At 43.2% G+C, this 16,984-nt stretch overlaps 1 protein-coding gene across 10 annotated transcripts in view; it reads left to right on the top strand.

Annotated features, from left to right (window-relative positions):
* PRKAG2 (protein kinase AMP-activated non-catalytic subunit gamma 2) overlaps positions 1-16,984 on the top strand; it is a 614,065-nt gene that overhangs the window by 297,524 nt on the left and 299,557 nt on the right. For all 10 annotated transcript variants that reach the window (XM_077150199.1, XM_077150232.1, XM_077150194.1 and 7 more), the window contains one exon: positions 1,847-2,126. In XM_077150199.1, coding sequence (XP_077006314.1) covers positions 1,847-2,126 — 280 coding nt within the window. The remainder of the gene's footprint in view (positions 1-1,846; positions 2,127-16,984) is intronic.

The raw sequence follows: 16,984 nt of genomic DNA, 5'->3' as shown, positions 1-16,984 counted from the left end.
TGGTGGCTTGAAAAGAGCTGGACTATCCTTTATGAGGCCTTGTTCTTGCTACTCTCCTAGCTATGTGACTGTGGGCAAGTCACCTCTTCCCTGCTGCTGAACTGGGGAGTCCCTTTATCCTTCCTGCTCCAATGTTGTAAATTTAGCAAGTAATGTGTCGGTAGTAGCTTAACTCAGACGGAATGGCTTCTGTGCCCCAGAAGCCTGTGCTGATGTTCGTTGTGACTTCTCATGAGTAGAGGGTACATATTACAGATGAGGAAACCAAAGCTTAGCAAAATGCCCAGGACCGTACAGTAAAGGGCAGAGCTGGCCTTCAAACCCAGGCGTGTCAGGCTCTAGAGCATTTGCTCTTAAGCCCTTCACAACAGGAACGCAAGCTTACAAGGCATGTTCCATAATTAAGTCTGTGACTTGTATGCCTTGGCTTAAAATTATGGGTCCAATAATTTTTAAAGGTATTTTTTATTGTGGCAATAAATTTCCCATTTTAACTATTTTTAAGTATTCAATTAATATCTTCAGAACGTTGTGCTGCCATCACCACCATCTTTTACCAAGAATTTTTCATCACCCCCAACAGAAACTCTGTACCCATTAAGCAGTAACTCCCCATTTCCCCTCTCTCTGGTTCCTGGTACCCTCTTGTCTACTTTCTCTAATTTATTTCTATATGGATTTGCTTATTCTAGATATTTTGTATCAATGAAATCATATATCTCCTTTTGCATCTGGCTTGTTCTATTTAGCATAAGGTTTTCAAGGTTCATCCATTAAATGGATGTATGTATCAGAACTTCATTTCTTTTTACGGCTGAATCATATTCTATTGTGTGTATATTCCACATTGATTTATCCATCATCTATTGATGGAGACTTGGGTTGCCTCTACATTTTGGCCATTGTGAATAAGGCTGCTATGAATATAGGTGTAGAAGTATCTGTTTGAATCCCTGCTTTTGATTTGTTTAGGGTATATCCCTAAAAGTAGAATTTCCAGGTCATATGGTAATGCTGCGTTTAACTTTTTGAGAAACTGACAAATTGTTTTCCATGGTAGCTGCTCCATTTTACATTCTCATCAGCCATGCATGACAGTTTGTTTCTCCACATCCTCGTCAACACTTATTTTCCTTTTATTTTTTTAACAATAGCCATAGTAAGTGTGCCCATAAATTTTTCAAACTATGCCTTATAACTGTAATTTTAAGTGATAAATGAAATGAGAACCCAAGATTTTCAGCCTTGATGAATTTCTTCCTGATCTCTGTCAGCTCTCCCAGTCACCCAAATACCAAAGCCAAAATGCCAAAAGCCAAATTCACCAACTCCTAGCTCCAGGATTCCCTCAGGAAGAGCTCCTGGCCTGCTCTGCTCTAGCCTATATATCTGTGCCTCCTGCTTTGAGTCAAGGCAAAAGAACAATATTCCAGCGTAGTCAAAACCTTGAGGAGGACAAATGCAAGGTCCTGAGAAGTCAAGACTTGGAGGCAAGTCTGCAAAGAGATTCAAGGAGGAAGACATTGTTTTGAGGCATGTCTACCCCCTTCACCTCTTCTTCCTCTCCACCTCCAAGGACCCCTTTTCTAGAGAGCTGGACAGGGTTATAATGGCCTCTGTGGTGCGGTGGCTGACCAGCCGATGGATGGGCGTCCTTGGGATCAGTGCTTACCTTCAAGCCATTTCATGGCCACCTCTGTTTATAGGGGTGCGAGTGGGGTTGCAGCTTGGCAAGTCGAGGTTTTTGGGAGGGGCAGCTACAATAATGACAGATCCAGCACAGGGCAGCGTCCAAAGTGCCCAGTGACCTGAGTGATCTCACCCAATTTGTATGTCTTCCCTGCAGGTGGACAGCCCCTTCAGCTCGGGCAGCCCCTCCAAAGGGTTCTTCTCCAGAGGCCCCCAGCACCGGCCCTCCAGTCCTGTATCTGCTCCCGTGAGGCCCAAGACCAGCCCCGGCTCTCCCAAAACAGTGTTCCCGTTCTCCTACCAGGAGTCCCCACCCCGCTCCCCACGCCGCATGAGCTTCAGTGGGATCTTTCGCTCCTCATCCAAAGAGTCTTCCCCAAACTCCAACCCGTCTACTTCGCCTGGGGGCATCCGGTTTTTCTCCCGCTCCAAAAAAAGTAAGACCTTGATGCTATTGTTTCAGGTGGGTGCTGGGCTGTTGGGGTTCTTCTTACAGCCAGTTGACAGATGATAACCTGAAGCCGCACAAAAGCTGGCTGGGTAGTGGGTGCCTAAGTCATATCTGCCTCTTCTGAGAACAACTCTGTCTTCAGAACGCAATCAGTTTCCACCTCTGATGCTATTCTATTAGAAGCCTAATCCATGTGGTATGACATGACCCTCTGGCGTTAACTATAAATATCCCTGACACTAACCATGTGCCTCCTACGGACAACCAAATGAAACATTTGTGACCAGCATTCTTGGAAAAATATTAGAACCACGAAGCTAAGGTTAGGCCTATACCAAGGGTCAAAGGGCAAATCCACTTTAGACTGCTTGATGTATTTCCTTGCCCCATATGGTCTGGTATTTGGGGATTTGAGTGTACCTATTTCTGACAGATCTTGGCATTTAATATTTGGGGTCTGGGCAGCAGGGAGTGGAACCTAGAATTGATTTACTGGAGAATGGAGCAGACCTAAGGAATGTGGGTGTTTCAGAGTGAGTTTCTTAGGCGCAGGCATATTTGTGATCTGAGGATAAAATTTTGAGCATAGTCGATCAGAGTATGCCACCTACAAGGCAAAACTATAAAGTCAGTGGGGCTGATTATCTCCTTTCCTGGGTCTCCCTACTCTTTCCAATCCCTTCTTAGAGTTAGATGTTTTTATGAGGGAAGACATTCTGGATTTAGAATGTTCCCATGAGAGAAGATGGTGATTTGGAAAACAAATTTGCCCTCAAGCAAATTTGGTTTAGTGTTCCTTTCTTTGCAGGCAGTACTTGCATTCAGTAAGACCTACCTGTTTAGGGAAATACTCAACCTAAAAGACTAGGTCTACAGCATAGAATTTCAGTCCTTCTGACTCATAAGTAAAAGAAGGGGGTGGGAGGTAGGGAGAGGCTCTCTTCTTTTCTTTTTTGGTGGTGTGGAGTAGTGTTTCTAGTACCCCTAAAGCCACCCCCATGGATGACTTCTCCTCTGCCTATTCACAAATCTATAAATATACAACCTAAAAATGTCATTTTGAGGCAGAATAGGACTAGGCATCGAGGCTGTGGTTCCTATCCAGCGCCAAAAGAGTTAATGCCCAACTGCAAACTCCCTAGGACAAGACTGTCTTCTAAAGCCCCATAGACCCCCAAACCATAAAGCTTGTAAAATCATGGAACCAAATGACAGACTCTTAGTTCATAGCCGAAAGTTTGGGGTCATAAAGGTTGTTAAACAACTGCCCTGAAGCAAATTTTGAGTATGTAAGGGTGATCCAAAAGCAGCAATAGTTATCTCCTCCCTCAACAAAGAAGACGCCTGGAATTCAAAGATGGATCTTTGAATAAAGCCTGATGGGGAGCAGTGTGTTCTAGGACTATGTTATACTACTCTAGAGAGCATTCCTAATTTCCATGGTGGGTCTCTTGAAATTCTCAAATATCTCATCAGACAGCACCTCTAGGATGAGGAAACACCAGATCAGACCTATACTAAGGTGTTTCTTTTTTTTTTTCTTTCACCCTAGTAATTATGAGAATTTAATATCCATTCTTAGTATAAGGCAAACCAAATGAATAAAAGATAAGTAGGAATGTAGAAGAAATAAATAATGCAATCAATAAGGTAGATCTTATATTTCTAAACCAACATTACATCTTGATAATAGAAAATGCACCTCTTCTCAAGCACACATGCGACAATGACCAAAATTTGTCACGTTGTTTATGAAGAAAACATCAGTTCAATAAAGTAGAAATATTACAACACTCTCTGATCACAAAGTAGTAAAATTAGAAATTAATTGCAAAGTAAAAAGCCCTTCCTCTGTCTGCTTGATATTGGAAAGCAAAAAACAAAATCCCATTAAACAACTGTTAGTTAAAAGGAGAAATACAAACAAAAGCTAAAAATTAATGATATTGAAAACAATGCATATTGGAATCTATAAGATACACTTAACACAGGAAAATTCATTGGGATGCAGAGGAGCTATGGGTTTAGGGTGGTGAGTTTCTGCAGGTGGCAGGGACCAGGTGAGATATGGTATCTGGGAGACTCAGCAGGAAAGGTACTTAGAGAGCTGGCTGAACCAGGCAGGGCTCTAATCCTAGAGTCCTATTGGGGGGGGGAGGGGCTTGAAGCTGTTTGACCCCAGAAAACATGTTCTTAAACTTAATCCATTCCTATGGGTGTGAATCCATTGTAAGCAGGACCTTTTGATGGGGTTACTTCAATTAAGGTGTGGCTCACCTCAATCAAGATGGGTCTTAATCCTATTACCAGAGTCCGTTATAAGAGAATGAAATTGAGTGAGAGACAGATAGACAGACAAAGACAGCAACATAGAGGAGCAGCCAGAAGCTGAACATCAACAGAACCCAGAAGAGAAGAGAGAGAACAGGAGATGCTGCCATGAGTCTTGCCATGGTCAAACTAAGGATCAAAGATCACCAGCAGTCAGCCCCAGAAAGCCACAGTTTTAGGGAGAAAGCATCGCCTTGATGATGCCTTGATTTGGACATTCTCTTAGCCTCAAAACTATAAGCAAATAAATTTCCATTGTTTAAGGTGAACCATTGCATGATATTTGCTTGAGCAGTCAAGGAAATTAAAGCAAGTCCTTTCTTAGTTTGGTCTCCCTGCAGGGCACTGGGTTTGGAGGGCCTGGAGAGGCATAGGTCATAAACAGCTGAAGGCTAGCTAGCCCTGCAGGCCAGTTCCTGACCGTGGCAGGGGCAGAGGTTCTGGGATTCCCAGGAGTTCCTTCCACTAATGGTCAATAATTTAATAAATAAGCAACTAGGATGTGCCATTAATTTAGAAGCCAGAGATGATCAAACAGAAGGGGCATCAATCACTTTGTTGGACCGACCTTGGTCAGGCAGTGATGTGCCACACCCCTGAAGATTTGTAGAAAAGGAAACTCATGCCCAGGTTAAGCAGTCCCAGAATTAGCAGACAACCTGCAACCAACTGAGCTATGTTTTTCTGTACACCTGTACTCCTGGAACTCAGTTGGCCACTTGATTAATTCAGCTAAGGTATTTCTCACATAGTTTTGGAATCAGTTAAGGCACTCAAGGAGACCCACAGTGGGGTTCAGACATCTGCCAGGAAGTCAAGCAGAGTATGGGTAATGTCTTTCTACCATTTACAGGCTCCAAGAGTAAGCATCTGCCCACAGGTAAACTGAGGACTGGACAAATTAAGGAGTTTGCTCAAGATTCTCCCATCGGCTAGTGGTAGCACTGGGAAAAGAATCCGGTTCCAAGTCTCTGTTGGGTCTGGAGGTCTGGGAGGGTTGGTGTCTCATTCTGTCTATGTAAATCAGACTTGAAAAGACTTCTGTGCCTCCTCTTTCTTTTTACATAAAACAAATGAAGGTGCTTGTGCCTGTGGGGATGAGGGTAAGCCTCCCGACCATTCTTTATATGCATCCTACAGGGCTACAGGGTCAACATGCTTTTCTTTAATTCCATTTGCTTTTGCCCTAATATGAAGCCTTTCTTCTCCCCATTTGCCTTGTACAAACAATTTTTAGAGATTAGAAGTCAAAGTATACTTACACATGGAAAGGGAAACAGGGTCTGGTCCTAAGCTTTCAGGCTTTCTGTGCAAATCAAATATATTAATCATTGAAGAGAAAGCTGGAAAGGGTCCTTTAGTCAAATTGGTCAATCTTCATAGTACTTTCTATTGGCCATTGACCTGAATGTTTTGCCCAAGTCTGCAGAATAATTCCCTAAATCACTCTCTGATGTTCCTTGCATACTTTCCCCTGCGTAGCAAGGGGAGCTGGGCAAAATCTCCCAAGGGCAGTTTATGATGTTAGGGCAGTCCCAATAAAGTGTGAGGCCCAGGACTGTGCCTAGGGGAGTCTGGAGCTTAATGAAATCCCGCTGTGCAGTAGTCCACCCTGGTCTTGATTGTGTAAACAAAATGACCATGGAAATGCATCTAGAAGAGTGCCAGATGAAAAAGTTGCATAAGGGTTCTATGTAACACAAGTGATGTTTGTGGAAGAGAAGGGGGACGTTTTCACAGATTTACCTTGTTGGGAACTTATGATGTTATTGAGTGATTGCACTTGCCAGTCACTTAGTCAGGTGCTGGGAATTATGGATGAGAAGACAGGATTTCCACTTTCAAGGGACCTGCAATTGGGATGGGGGTCCAAAGAGAAGCTTTAACAAATACGATGAGGTTATTGCCACAATGGAGGGCTGTGCAAGGTTGGAACAGGAGCAGCCTTTCTGAGTTAGGTTCAGCATCTGATGGATGCTTAAAGGAGGTGTAGGGTTTTGTGAGCAACCACAGATGGGGAAGGCATTTTGGTCTCTGGTACCATCACCTGCCTCCTCCTCTGCCTGCCTCTTCCATCTCTAAATGGCCAACCTGCCAGCAGCCACACAGAGCCCAGCAGCATCCAGCTTGGAAGACACCAGTGCCTCTGGAGGTGGGTGGGTCAGGGAGCTGAGCTGTTCAGTGTTGAAGGTGGAGGGGAGCCTGTCTTCGTCTCCAGGAATTGACCCTCAGCTCATCCCAGCCTTTCGCGTCACATTCTTCCTCAAGGTTTGGTTTTGCCTACTTACTGCTTATCTTCAGACAGGAGCTTTTCTTTTAGAACCTTTAGCCCCATAAAGATCTCCTCTTGAAATCCTACAGTTTCCTAAGGTAATTCCCCTTTTAGTCATCACATGTTATTTATGACTTTTATATTTCATCTCTCTTTAATGTTTTCTTTTAGCCACTGCCAGACTTGCAGACTGATAGATGGTTCAAGCTGCAAGGGAACCATTTATAAGGATGAAAATATATAAACAAAGAAAATTATAACATATATACATATATATATAACTGATTTTTAAAGAAAGATGTTTATGAGACTGTCAGTGGCTACATCTGTACCTTAATAAAAAACTACTCAGTTTTTTTAAATTGGATGTGGTGGGTCAGAGGAGACTTCTGCTTTATCTAAGGCATATGAATTTTTTGAGACTATATTCATTTGTTGGTAACCTAAAATGAATACTTGAAGAAATGCCAAGAACCCAGACCAGAGCTTTGGAACAGTAACGTGATAAGGAAATGAGGTGGCAGGGGCTTGGCAGGAAAAACAAGGAGAGAAGACAGAGCCACATCAAGAATGTCTGGGGAAAGACTGAGAACTCACCCCTGTGCTTGGAATATAGTAGAGGGGCTGAGAGGAAACTTGGAGAAAGTGAGCAGAGGATGGTGTCTGCTCATTACCTGAGTGTCAAGGTTGTTGGGTGATAGGGCAGATCTGAAGTTCCCCAGCCCCACTCTGGGATCTGGGGTTGGGGATGGGGGTGGTCAGAGCAAATGTGCATATGCATGTGGGTTTGGGGGAGGGTCAATTCTGAGTTGGGACCAACTTTGCAAATATGTCTGCATTGGGTGTCACTGCCATTCAGGGGCAATCCCTGGGGCCAAGCTAATTACTGGTCAAGGGTCCTTCCATTGGGGATCTGTTCTCTGTACTGGAAGACCCTCAACACCCCCTGCTCCGGACTTGGGCACGTGTATGTGCTAGAGCAGATGCCTAAACCCTTTCTTTAAAATGCTAGAGGCTGAGAAAGGCAGAAGAAGTAGCAAAATCAGCATCTCTCTCTCACGTGCTATGGCCGAGTTCACTGGGGCTGCACTTGCAGAATGGTCCTGACCCCAGGTACTTTAAGACCTGGATGCTCCAAGGGGATCTGCGAGGGGCTTGGGGATGAGGTCTGAGGCTCAGAAGCAGAGGTTATGACATTTCTCGTCCACTTCTGTGCTGCTCTAGAAGACCTTGCTGCTGGGTAGGGGCTCCACAACCCACATCCCAATGACGCTCTGATCCGGTACTTCTTCCTCAGTCACCTTCCATTCCAGTGATCTAAAACTGCTGCCTCCTTCAGCAAAGGGTCTTTCACAGACTAGTCAACGTCTGTACTCCAGACCTCTCCTCTGGACTCTAAATGTGGATTTGTGAGCTTAATGACTTTTCTGATGTCAGTAATGCAAGGGAGATGCTAACAGCACTGCTTTTGCAGGGATGACCCTATGGGACACTGGGGTCAGTTACCACAACTCTTTGTTGTAGGTATGGACATGAAGGGGATATTGGGCATGGAAGATGGGCCAGATTTTGAGCTATCTGGGAAGCAGGAATTTCATGCCACCTTTTTCTTTTCAATATTTTTAAAGGCCCTTCAATATCATTGAGCGGAAAATACCTGGTTTCATAGGTATCTCTTACAAGGCTCTTGTTTAGACTCTTCCCCACTATCTGGCTAGGCAGCAATGGGTTTTGCTGCTAGAAGATTATGGGAGGGGGTCCTGAGCTGCTAATAAGGATAAGAATTGATTTAGACCTGCAGTGGGGAGGGGTTGGGGAATTGGTTTCTTCAGAGAAACCTCTGCGATGGGATGTTTGGACCAGAGTGAGCCTGGTGCCCAGAGCAACTGCTCATGTGGTTGCCCTTGAACCACAAAGCCCAGCTCCTTGGCCACTGTCAATGAAATGGAAAGGTCTGGGTCTGTACTCAGGTGGGTCATGTAATACTTGCACTTCAGCTACTGCTCAAGCAGGAGGATCTTCTCGGGCCCTTGGCCACTTGATTTTTCCATTGACTGTTGTGAGCCTTGCTTGAAGGATATACAGTCTATCTGCTTTTCGTTGTATGTGAACATCTATTCTTGGCTCAACATTCCAAGACTATATATTGCTCCTCCAGAACTGATTTCACAAACTTGAGCTTAAGAGTAATGCTATCAGCCTGTATTGAGGATCTTTATAAGAAACGGCCCCATGAGACCCACTGTGAGGATGTAATGAAGACATTGATCATTATACTAGGCCCCTGGAGGGAGACTTCCTGTCTGGTCTTGGTACCAAGAATAGCTTTACTTTTGAACAACGGGATTGTTTTTGTCTATAATGGTCACTGATCATGTTAACAGCCCGGTTCTCCCTGTTTACTTTGGCTGCTAGAAATCTTAGAACCAAATTTGTACGAAGATCATTAAGGGATACATTTCTGGCCTTATTTCTAAATCCAGATTTGGCCCCAGCCTTTTATTTTCACCCACTTAAAAAAAAAAAAAAAAAAAACAAGGAAGGCAATTTATTGGAGGGATTTGGGAATATTTATAGAAATCAGGGAAGAGCTGAACCATCGGGATTCAGGAGGGAAAGGAAGCCAGCCTGGCTCTGGGCTGTAACCAGCAAGAGTTTATAAAGCTTTCTCTTAAGCACCTCAGAATTCCTAGTCTCTTCTCGTCACTTAACAGTATAAATTCCTCATTATAGGATATCTGGTTGCCCTAGTTAGGATCCCTGAGCTGATCTGGCCAGGAAGACAGATCAAGAAACTTCAAATAGAGTTGCCAAGGACCCACCCTTGGGGAGTAGGGCAGAAAGTTCCCAGGGAAGAGGCCCCATGGGGGGCTCCACAGGGTGCACGTTTGCTATCCAGCCTTCCTGTCTTTACAAAGATGCCTTCAGCCAGCTCGATCCTGCTCCCCTACATACAGTTCTAGGTGTGCGTTCTGCTTCCCCAATGGGAGACAACCCAGCATCATGCCTAACAATGGTACCTAAGACGGAAGTTGCCATGGTCTGCTATTACTGTTTTCACAGCCCTCAGACTCAAAGGATGTCCCTTTCTCCCCAAATTCTTTCTGTATCCTGTCTTCCGATCCTATAACTTATAGCCTAAGTGTTAAATTTAACTACTTCCCGCATAGTACCTACCAGACTTTCTTCAAGCATGACTTGTGGACAATTAGCTTTAGCACTAGCTGAGGTGCTTGTTATAATGTATGTTCAGGGCTCCATCTAGAGCTAGGGCCCAAGAAGCTGAACAAACTCTCCAGGTGGAACTAATAAACACTCATACTAAGGTAGAAAAAGGAGGGAGGAAAGAAATTGCAACCACTATCATCTTAAAAGGGGCATAAAAAGAAAAGAGAGGTGTATTAATCTTCAGACACTTCAAGAACAAGAGTCTGTAGGTCTAGAAGCTGCAGTTCTAGATTCTGCACCTGGTCTTAGGAGCAGCAGATACCTAAGCTGGCTGGTGTTCTTTTCTCAGTGAAGAGATCCAAACCTTTATTTCAGGAGGATCTTGTAGCTTGGCAGTCCTGGTGGAATCGCTGTAGTTTTTCACCAACCTTTACTATGGTTCAATCATAGTGCCATGGTAGGCTACTACAAGGCATGTCCTGAAGCTGTGTGGGGTTTTTCATCTATGTATCTTCCAGTGTAATCTCAAACTTACATACCTTTGACGATCAGATCAGTGATCTTCACCAAAACAATAGCCCACTTTTCTTCTGCCTCTTCCTCTAATATAGTGGTTGACAAACTACAGCCCACAGAACAAATCCAGCTGCCACCTATTTTTGAAAATGAAGTTTCATTGAAACTAAGCCACACCCACTCACTTATTTTGCCTACACTAAACAGCAGAGTGGGTAATTGTAGTAGAGACCAATATACCTTGCAAAATGACTAAACTATTTATCTAGCACTTTACAGGAAATTTTTGCCAACCCTGCTCCGGTACCACAAGAAGTCTTAAGCGACCATGAGGTAGTAGAAGCTTCCAGTTCACTGAATCTTTATCTTTAGAAGATGTTTTAAACTTTGTTTGGCACCATCTTGCCTTTGGAGATGAGGGAAGGAAAGCAAGTATAAGTTCATGAACTGCAAATAATAAGATTAAAATTTTTTTTTTTTTTTTTTTTTTTAAAGGAAAGACAGAGAGAAGGAAGGAAGGGAGGAAGAAAGGGAAACATCTTTTAAACATTTTCTTGTTTTATTGTATTTTGTTTCTCCGTTTTTGTTACATGGGCTGGGGCCGGGAATCGAACCGAGGTCCTCCGGCATAGCAGGCAAGCACTTTGCCCGCTGAGCCACCGCGGCCCGCCCAAGATTAAAATTTTTTAGAAAGCCAAAATAATCTTGTACAGTCTTGTGGCATGACCACAAGGCTGATTCAGTTTCATATGTTCCTAAACTTTGCTCCCTAATAACTGCTAATGATAAATTCCTGCTATGTGCATTCTACATGCATTATGTGTAATAATTCTCTTCTAACACAACTCCGTGAAGTAGTACTTTTACTGTTTTTACCAAAGTAGTCCCTAAGGCACAGAGAGGTTGTCATTAGCAAAGCCCACACAGCTACTAAGAAGTAGAACCAAGGTTTGAACTGATGTGGTCTAAGTCCAGAATCTACTTGTGATGCAAATCTAAGCCTCTGGAATGGAGTTTAAGAATATATAAGCCAAAGATGGGACAACTAGTTAGTCATTTAGGGAGGATTAAAAAAAAAAAAAAGAAAGGTGGTTCCTTGCTCATTCCTTACACCAAAATCATTTCTATATGAAACAAAGCTTAATATGTTTTCTTAATGTATAAAAACAAGTAGTTGAGGGCAGACCACGGTGGGTCAGCAGGCAGAGTTCTTGCCTGCCATGCTGGAGACCCGGGTTCATTTCCTGGTTCCTGCCCATGCAAACAAATAAACAAAAAGTAGTTGGATATCTTAATCTTGGGGTGTTAGGGCTTTCCAAATAGTAGAAAAATGGAAAGAGAAAATATGTATATAAATGTAAATATTACTTGCTTCTTTTGCCTTTTCTGGGAGTCTGCAATCTTGGTTCTCAGAGATTTGTGTAGAGGAGAGCTGGATGGATTTACATTAGAAAGGGCAGAAAACTTTCTAAGAAGAAATGAAAGTGAAGATTCTAAAAGTTGTGAATTTGAGTTAAGGAGGATTTTGGAGACTGACGTCCAGTTAATGTGCTAGGTAAGACTGTGGGAAAGAGCTAGGTATGTAAAGAACACATTGAGAGTCATTATCATGTGTTAGGAATGTAATCCTACAGCCCACCTCCACCTCTAGCCATCTGGACACCTCTTCGAAAGATTTCCTGTAAGGATTCATCCTATCAGAAGGATTTTCCTTTAACACCCTGTGTAAAATAATAGCACGCACACACCCCGGCCCCCGGCCAGTCTCTTCTCCTTTGTTTACACTGCTTTTTCTCCTTTTGAAATACAATATATTTACAGGTTGACTTGTCTCAACCTTTCACAGTTGGAGTATAAGCTGTCTGAGGGGGAGAGACTTTGTTTTGTTCATTGCTATTTACACAGTATCTAGAACAGTACCTGGCCCGTAGAAAGCACTCAACAAATCTTTAAATTAATCCATCAATGACAACCTGTTTTTCAAATTTTGGGTTGGTGCTTCTTCTGAAGAAAAAACAATGCCTCTACTGAACAAGAGGTTTCAATGGGTCATATAAGCACGATAAAGACACAGAAACAATAAACAAAAAGAAACTATAAAGAAAAAGACTCAGAAACCATAAAGAAAAGACTAAAAAGACTAAAATTGGCTACATAAAGAGAACCATTTTTTGCACTACCTTCCCATTCCACATAAAACAAAACATAAATGCATACAGATGAAAAAAAAAATGCTAAACTGGAAAAAAACTTGATGAATTGATTCAAAACTAAACTAATATTCCTAATGTACAAAGATATTATAAAGCCAATAAAAATAACCCAATAGAAAAATGGGGACTTTTAGAAAAGATGGCATTGTACATGCATATATACAAAAAAATTCCTCCTGCTATTGTTCAGATACAGTACAATTTGAACATGAGTAGACGGAGCATCGGCTGCCCACACACAGCTCTAGCTTTGGAGCAGAGTTCAGGAGGGAGGATGGTGAGGGACATAATTTCTGATCACCCCTCTCCAACCCTAACCCTGCCAGTTTCACCTCAACTTAATTGTGTTTAGTTTTGGGGATGATGGTGTTAAAAGAAAGCATGGGCAGACTTGGGAAAAGACAGGAAACACATCATTTATAGTAATGATATGAATTTTCCTTTGAAACTACCAAAAATTAAAACCAGTGATTTTTAGGCTAAAGAAAAATATATAAAGTAAATAACAACAGATTGAATGAAGATATGATTAAAATCATGAATATTATTAGATTTTTCTGTATTCCTATGGTAGTAGAAATCAGATCTTGGAGCCTGAAGTTAAGGAGCAGAGAAAGGCAGGTTTTTGTAAACAACATATACAATTTGGGCAAGTGATTTAATTGCACCTTGTCTTCATTTTCATGAATGCATGAGATGATAAACCTATATTAATGTTTGAATCTTAAGCTATGGGGCTTATGGTTACATTAGAAAGAATGAAATTATCAAGATAAAACATCCAATATTTGCTGGAAGCCCTACATCTCAGGTTCTGAAATGTGTAGTGCTGGGGGTTGGAGGAGAGCCATTCACCAGGCCCTCCAGAAGGTTAAGATTTCCAGGACAATCCACCCTCTTAGAGCTACCAGCCCTAAGTACAACAGAGCCAAGTTTATTGCTGGCTGTAAGGAAGGCCACGATTTGGCAGAGTTCTGGTGGTGTCTCAGAGGGGGTAAAGCAAAGTCAGAAAGTATTGAGAACTGGAAGTTTGGTTTCAGGTGGGCCTTTCAATTTGAGGACTTATTACAATTGGGTGAGAATCATGAAACAACAGCCCAGGATGGGTGGAAACAGCAAGGGGAGGATTTTGAGATGAGAGTTTCGAACAGTCTTATGGTACAAACTATCTGATACTTATCCTTGAAGAGACGGATCTTTTGGGAAGTTTCTGTAATGAATAATCAAACCATTTGCCTGGGAAGGAAAGTCTACGGGGAAAAGTGTATGCTCAGCCTCATTGTCTTGGCCACACAGCTCATCATGTACTTACATTTATCCTGTATCGTTTAAAGAATGTATTAGTTTCCTGTGGCTGCTATAACAAATTACCACAAACCTGGTGGCTTAAAAACACTCATACATTTATTCTCTCACAATACTGGAGGTCAGAAGTCTGAAATCAGCTTCACTGGGATGAAATCAAGGTGTGGAAGGGCTGCACTCAATCAATCCACAGGCTATAGGGAAGAATCTACCTTGTAGAGCTGCATTTCTTGCATTCCTTGGCTTCTGGTCCCTCTCTCCATCTTCAAAACCAGCAGAATAGTATCTTGCTTCAGTGATTGTATTACTTCCTTTTTCTCTGTGTCAATCTCCCTCTGCTCCTCTGTCATACAGACACTTGTGACTGCATTTGGAGCTCACATGGATAATCAAGAATAATCTCCCAGTCTCAAGTTCCTTAACTTAAACACATCTGCAAAGTCCCTTATAAGGTGACTTTCACAGGTTTCAGGAAGTAGGACCTGGGTATCTTTGGGGGGCATTTTTCAGCCCATCACAGGAGTGTTTGAGGTGAGTCTCACCATTCACATAAGATTTTTGGACTTAATGGTTATTCTCCTTCAGTTCCTAGTGTTGGGCAGAGACTGAGACACGTTAATAGAGAATACTTTGTATGTTGGATCTTTCTTCCTTTCACTTTCTCTTTGAATCCCAGTGAGCTAGTCATGCCCCAGTGAAAAAGCTAGAGCCAGTCAGGAGATGGAAGGACGCACTGGCTATCCTAAGGACACTCAGTAAATGTTGACTGATGGGCTTGTGGAATGAGTTGAAAAGTTGTAAACTAGTACTGAGACTTTGAAATGAATAAAGTTTCTATTCCTCACACCCCTCAATGACTGACTCAGAAGGATGTTCAAGTAAAGCCCATGCATCTGACCACTGGGGAAAGAATGGGATTCTAACCATAGCATTAGAGGCACCCCTTTGTCCTTCATGTTACCCTTTTTGGGTAACCTTTCTTGAGGGATGGTGGGGCAGAAAAGAGGGCAATTGGAGGTCCTGTGCAGTGACTATTTACTGACTGATTCAAGAGGACTTCAGTATTTTTACCTGGTATGGCCATCCCAGTGCACTACAGGCTGCCATTGGCCTTTCTAATACATTTCACCAGCTCTCTCAGAGTTGGTGTAAGATTCTTATGAAAGCTTTGGGATGCTTTGCTTTCCCTTCTCAATAGTATTGGCTCTGACACTTGGTCTGTGGCCAGCAGAGGCTCCGTGTGAACCCACAGAAAGAACATCAGCCCTGTTCTGACTCCTGGGCAGGAGTTTTGAATCTTCTGAGCTGCCTCAGGTGAGCACGTCTGCAGACAGGTGTTGATGAGCATCTGGTTGCTGCTGCTCTGACTTACCTGTCCTAAGAAATCAGCCAAGATTAGGTTTGGAAGAGAATTAAAGGCAAATTATTGAAGGGGCAAAAAGTCCTGAAAAGCCATTTCTGATGGCCTGGGAAGGAGAGGGCAAGTTTCTGGGAGGGCAGGTTTCTTGGCCCCTGCCTGTCCATCAGGCTGATTCTCGCTCCAAGGACTGATAGTATTAGTGTTTTCCTGTTAGTGTATTCTTCAGCCGCCATATTCGGGAGACTCCACACCAATGGCAGGTCTTTCTGTTTGGGTTGTTCAGGTGTTTCGCCATCCTGTGGCCTCCTTCCCCTGCCTGGCATTTCCTTCCTGACCAGAGAGAGCTGGCATGACCCAGCTGAGGGCATCACCATGTAGTTTAGAAGCCTCTACTCCTGCGCTGGTCCGAGTAGGGATCCTAGTAGCAGAAGTTTGCTGTTAGAGAAGGAAATTTTAACTTGAGACTTCTCAGTTACCTCTTCCTTCCCTTCCTCACTTTAATATGAAAACTGGCCATGAAGTGGACAAAAAAAAAAAAAAAACAGGAGTTATGTGTGGAGACTGGCGGTGGATTTTCCTAGTCATGATGTCTTATTGGACTGGGTTTCTTGATCCCCTCCCCTATGCCAAAAGGTACACCTGATTAACCCTTTCCTGTGGGCTTAGGCCTACCCCCGGGCCAGGACCAGCCTATTGCTTTACAGAGAAACAATAAAGTCCTCAGCAGACCAGGGGCATCAAACTGGCCTTGTCCATCTGTCTGGTCTTGATGGCTACCCAAGCCTCCTGGTCATTCTTCTTCTATGTTCCAATTCCTGACATTTTTCCTCATGCTCCCAAGTCTGAGTTTTCCAGAGCCCTGTGGTTAGGGCACCTGGATGCCAATCTACCTACTACATTTCATCCTGGTTAACTTTCTTACCTATCTAGATCTCTGCTGTTGACTTGTCCTTCTGGCCTGTACCTTCTTTATCTCCTGACTGGATTGATCTCTTAGGTTTTGTTTTGACTTTTACTTATAACTTGTGACCCACCTGTAATTTTCTGTAGGACTGACATGCCTCCTTGCCCTCAGTTGGTTTCACACAGCCCCACACCTGTAGGTTCTGAACAAAGTAGCAGGAAAGCTTGTATGCAAGACTGGCTTTGTGTATGTACAGAGAAAGAAGTGGCCTCACCAGAAGCATCAGCCCAGATTTCCTAAAAGACAAAGCCTGGGGCTCAACTTACCTGGTAATGCTTTGGTAATGGTGGTGGGGAGGCAGGGATACAATCCCAGGCAACTAGAATGAACACAGGAAAAGCTAGGCGATGTAGAAGATGAAGTGGTATGTTACTAGCAACAGCTTCATGCAAAAAATAAAATCACACATGCTGTCTCCAGAGAAGTTGTATGGAAAGACTGTACCTCTGAACAATCCATGAGTTGGAGGAAGAGTAAAAGAGTTAGGAATTTATCAGGTCTTTTCCATCTCTTATCTCTCATTGGCCAAAACTCATTCCATAGGGCATGAACTAGTCTTCCACCCCTTACATCTAGGTTATAGGATCTACCCTCTCTGGACACCATCAAGGAAGTCTCCGGGAGCCCATTTGAGTTAGAACTTGATGTGGGGGCTGGTGGATGCAGTGAAGGCCATGCTGAAACCTGCTCCTCACCAGAAGAGGCTGAGACAGCC

Source organism: Tamandua tetradactyla, chromosome 1 (genome assembly GCF_023851605.1).
Source record: "Tamandua tetradactyla isolate mTamTet1 chromosome 1, mTamTet1.pri, whole genome shotgun sequence".
In the NCBI taxonomy this organism is placed as follows: domain Eukaryota; kingdom Metazoa; phylum Chordata; class Mammalia; order Pilosa; family Myrmecophagidae; genus Tamandua; species Tamandua tetradactyla.
This window is presented reverse-complemented; position numbering and strand designations above follow the sequence as displayed.